General features: G+C 38.6%; 1 protein-coding gene across 1 annotated transcript in view; it reads right to left on the reverse strand.

Annotated features, from left to right (window-relative positions):
• Positions 1 to 1,342: 1,342 nt before the first annotated feature.
• Positions 1,343 to 3,025, reverse strand: part of LOC113464803 (complement C1q subcomponent subunit B-like) — a 31,091-nt gene continuing 29,408 nt past the window's right edge. Inside the window, exons 2-3 of the mRNA XM_026816805.1 lie at positions 1,913 to 2,098; positions 1,343 to 1,399 (exon numbers count right to left, since the gene is read on the reverse strand). Coding sequence (XP_026672606.1) covers positions 1,358 to 1,399; positions 1,913 to 2,098 — 228 coding nt within the window. The 3' untranslated portion in view covers positions 1,343 to 1,357. The remainder of the gene's footprint in view (positions 1,400 to 1,912; positions 2,099 to 3,025) is intronic.

Below are 3,025 nucleotides of genomic sequence, written 5' to 3' on the forward strand. Positions count from 1 at the left end.
TTCCCTGAAAGCTTGTAGCTCGTACTTATAAGGCAATCCCTCGTTTTGTTCACGGCGTTCTTTTAAGTTATGAAAAAGGTCAGACAATGTTGGAGAAAATCAGGGCGCACTGGCAACGCTGCAGTGGTCCAAAAGGTCGATGCAGCGGTACCAGAAAGGGCCATGACGTCATCCAGAATCCAGACGACTCGTTCGGAGCCGGCGCGGCGATGTAAGGATGCAGCAATCCGTACGTGTCGTAAAAAAGAGAGAAGTGCGCTCGTAAAGTCTTATCTCGCCGCAAACTGATAGATGTTCATTAACGGAGCTCACCGAACAACTGTGAACCAGGGAACGTTTCGATAAAATTCCTTATCGTTCTCTGCTCCGTACAACCCCCTTCATTTTTTCTTATTTAAATCTTATCTCAATCTAAAAATATCAAAGCGTAGCAATAATTTTGGAAACCAATTAGAACGATCTTAATTAAAACATTTGTAAACGACTGAGCTTTTCATTGACGGAGTCTATCGAACAAATGTGAACCAGCGAACATTTCGATAAAATCTCTTATCGTCCCGTTAATTTTTTTAAATATAAATCTTATCTCAATCTCGAAATACTGAAATAATTTTAGAAAGCAAATAGACTTAATTACAATATTTGTGAAGACTGAGTTTTCTAAATAATTATCGAACTGTACGAGTTCTAAAGCCCTTTCAACCCTTAACAAAAGTTGAATTCAACATGTGACATACTAGTGACAACCTCTGAATAAGTTTACTTTGTGATTCTCTCCAATATTCCTTCCTTCTACGAACGTTATCGCTATCGCGTCAAATGTCGAATGTGTCACGTCGTATCCTATCCGTTGAGACGAGGCTTACGAAAGAAAAAATTCGCGGTACTTCGGTGAGGAGAAACAGGGACTTCGTGGGAGTTCCATGGGTAATTCCCTCCTCCGCATTCGGAGACGTTTCGTCCCTGTTGCTGACGCCATAGCATCTTTTTTTTAATCCTCCTTACGTATCTCCGAAATGTTATGCATCGAAGATCGAACAGGAATACGCGGCTTTGATATCATTAATTTAAATACGTGATGGAGACGCGATGATCATGTCACGCAATTTCCTCTGAATCTATTAGGGAGATTTCTGTTCATGCTTTGAGATTCTTGCCTCGGCTTGATTATTATGATCACCAAGAGCTATTATAAGCTTTCTGTTATTCCAGCAGAGAGCTCCTGTTTTTGTATGGAGATTCTAGTTCCTGCTCTTGCTTGTTATGATCGTTGAGGCATCATGGAGTTTATGTTGTTTAACTCCAATTGGAAATAAATGATTACCGATGAAATCTTTTAGAGGAATAATTTAGGCATTCATGGGAACGAGTACGAACTGTGAAAGCAATTAAGAGACATCTGCGATATTACAAAAAGGGTATTACATCACTGTATTTTAGTTCCCATCAATACACCCACGTTTAACTCAGGGCAATAAAAAAAGTCGAAGCAGTTGCTGCTCTCATTAAGAATTTTACGACTGAAATGAGTCAGTTACCAAAAATTCCGTTTCTACATTATGAAACGTTTCTAAATAAGTTTTCCATGAATATACTAGATATTTTTAATTAATAAAAAAAGATGTAAAAAATGACCCAATTTCTGTTCATGTAACAATTTTTACTCGCTGGCTTTCTTTTCTATCTTTTTATATGTATGAGTGATGAGTAGAAATTGTTACGTGAAGATAAATTGGAACATTTACTATGTTATCAATAATTCATTGATAGTTGAAACATATTCGATTATAGTTATCAAACAATTTTAATTACGTTTATAAAACCGTGAGAGGGAACATGTATATGCGGTTGAATCATAAAAATAATTTAATTTAATCACTTATGTTAGTTTTACAAAAAAAGTGTTACTTACTCTGTAGCCCTTTTCTCCAGTAGCGCCATATTCGCCGCTGGCACCCTTTTCACCCTTCGGACCGGATGGACCAACGGGACCGATTTCACCCGGAGGTCCTTCCTGTCCACGTAGTCCAGGTATCCCAGGAGTGCCGGGAACACCCTTTATGTCGGTGCAGTTGCATTTGATCGGATCTTTGCAAATCTGCAATAATAAGAATATACAATAATAAATAAAAATAAAATAATAGTAATAATGGATCGACGATTTCATGAAATACGAATTGATTATATTAAAAAGTATTCTAAGAATTCGAGAATGTTTTCCCTTGAAAATCTACATTGTCAAGTCATTCCCAAACGACGGGCGTTAATTTTTGAAGAAGTTACGTCGCTGCGTCCCGAAGGACGTTCTCTATTTGAATAACGCGAAAAAGGGACAAGGAAAATGTACGCGTTCTCTCCTCGTAGGATAAAAATCGTCCTGCTTATGTCAACGAGAGTTTAAGAGCGACCAGCGTCCATCAGCTTTCGCAGAAACTCGCTGCTCCGATGTGCATGCATGCATACATACGTACGTATTCATGCATGCAACACATGTGTTCCTGGTCTTACATGTACGTTAACTTATTCAGTGTAACGCGCGGTAACTTCGCGACGGACACGTTGCAGAGGATCTTTTGTGTTTTAAAAAATGGAACGGCCACGTTTGTGTTTCCTCGGCTATTCGCGCCGCCGTTGGTTATTCAGATGTTCCGATGTTTGTTGGACTAGACGAATTTAGAAATTTCGAGCGTTAACCTCTCCGGCATGCTCGAAATATTTGTTTATGACTAGGTACACAGTTGCTCCCAAGCGCGATAAACTATCCTGCTAGTTTAAGGGGCTGTGGTAGTCACGTGACTGTTCTAACATTTGCCAGTTTTCCCATCTATTCCAATTTAAAGTTTTCATGTTTTGCGTTCTGTTTTATTGATATCTATGCAAAAATAGTGCAAATACGGGACTACAATTTTCGTTTTTATGTAAGAACATTTGTGGGTCGTCTGGTTCCTCTGTGGAAAGACTAAAGTTAAATCTGACGTGCTCTGGTCTTGATTTCATTTAAAACAATCCCTTTTGGATATAAAAT

This window comes from Ceratina calcarata, unplaced genomic scaffold, assembly GCF_001652005.2.
Source record: "Ceratina calcarata isolate Rehan_Ccalc_2016 unplaced genomic scaffold, ASM165200v1 scaffold546.2, whole genome shotgun sequence".
Classification (NCBI taxonomy): domain Eukaryota; kingdom Metazoa; phylum Arthropoda; class Insecta; order Hymenoptera; family Apidae; genus Ceratina; species Ceratina calcarata.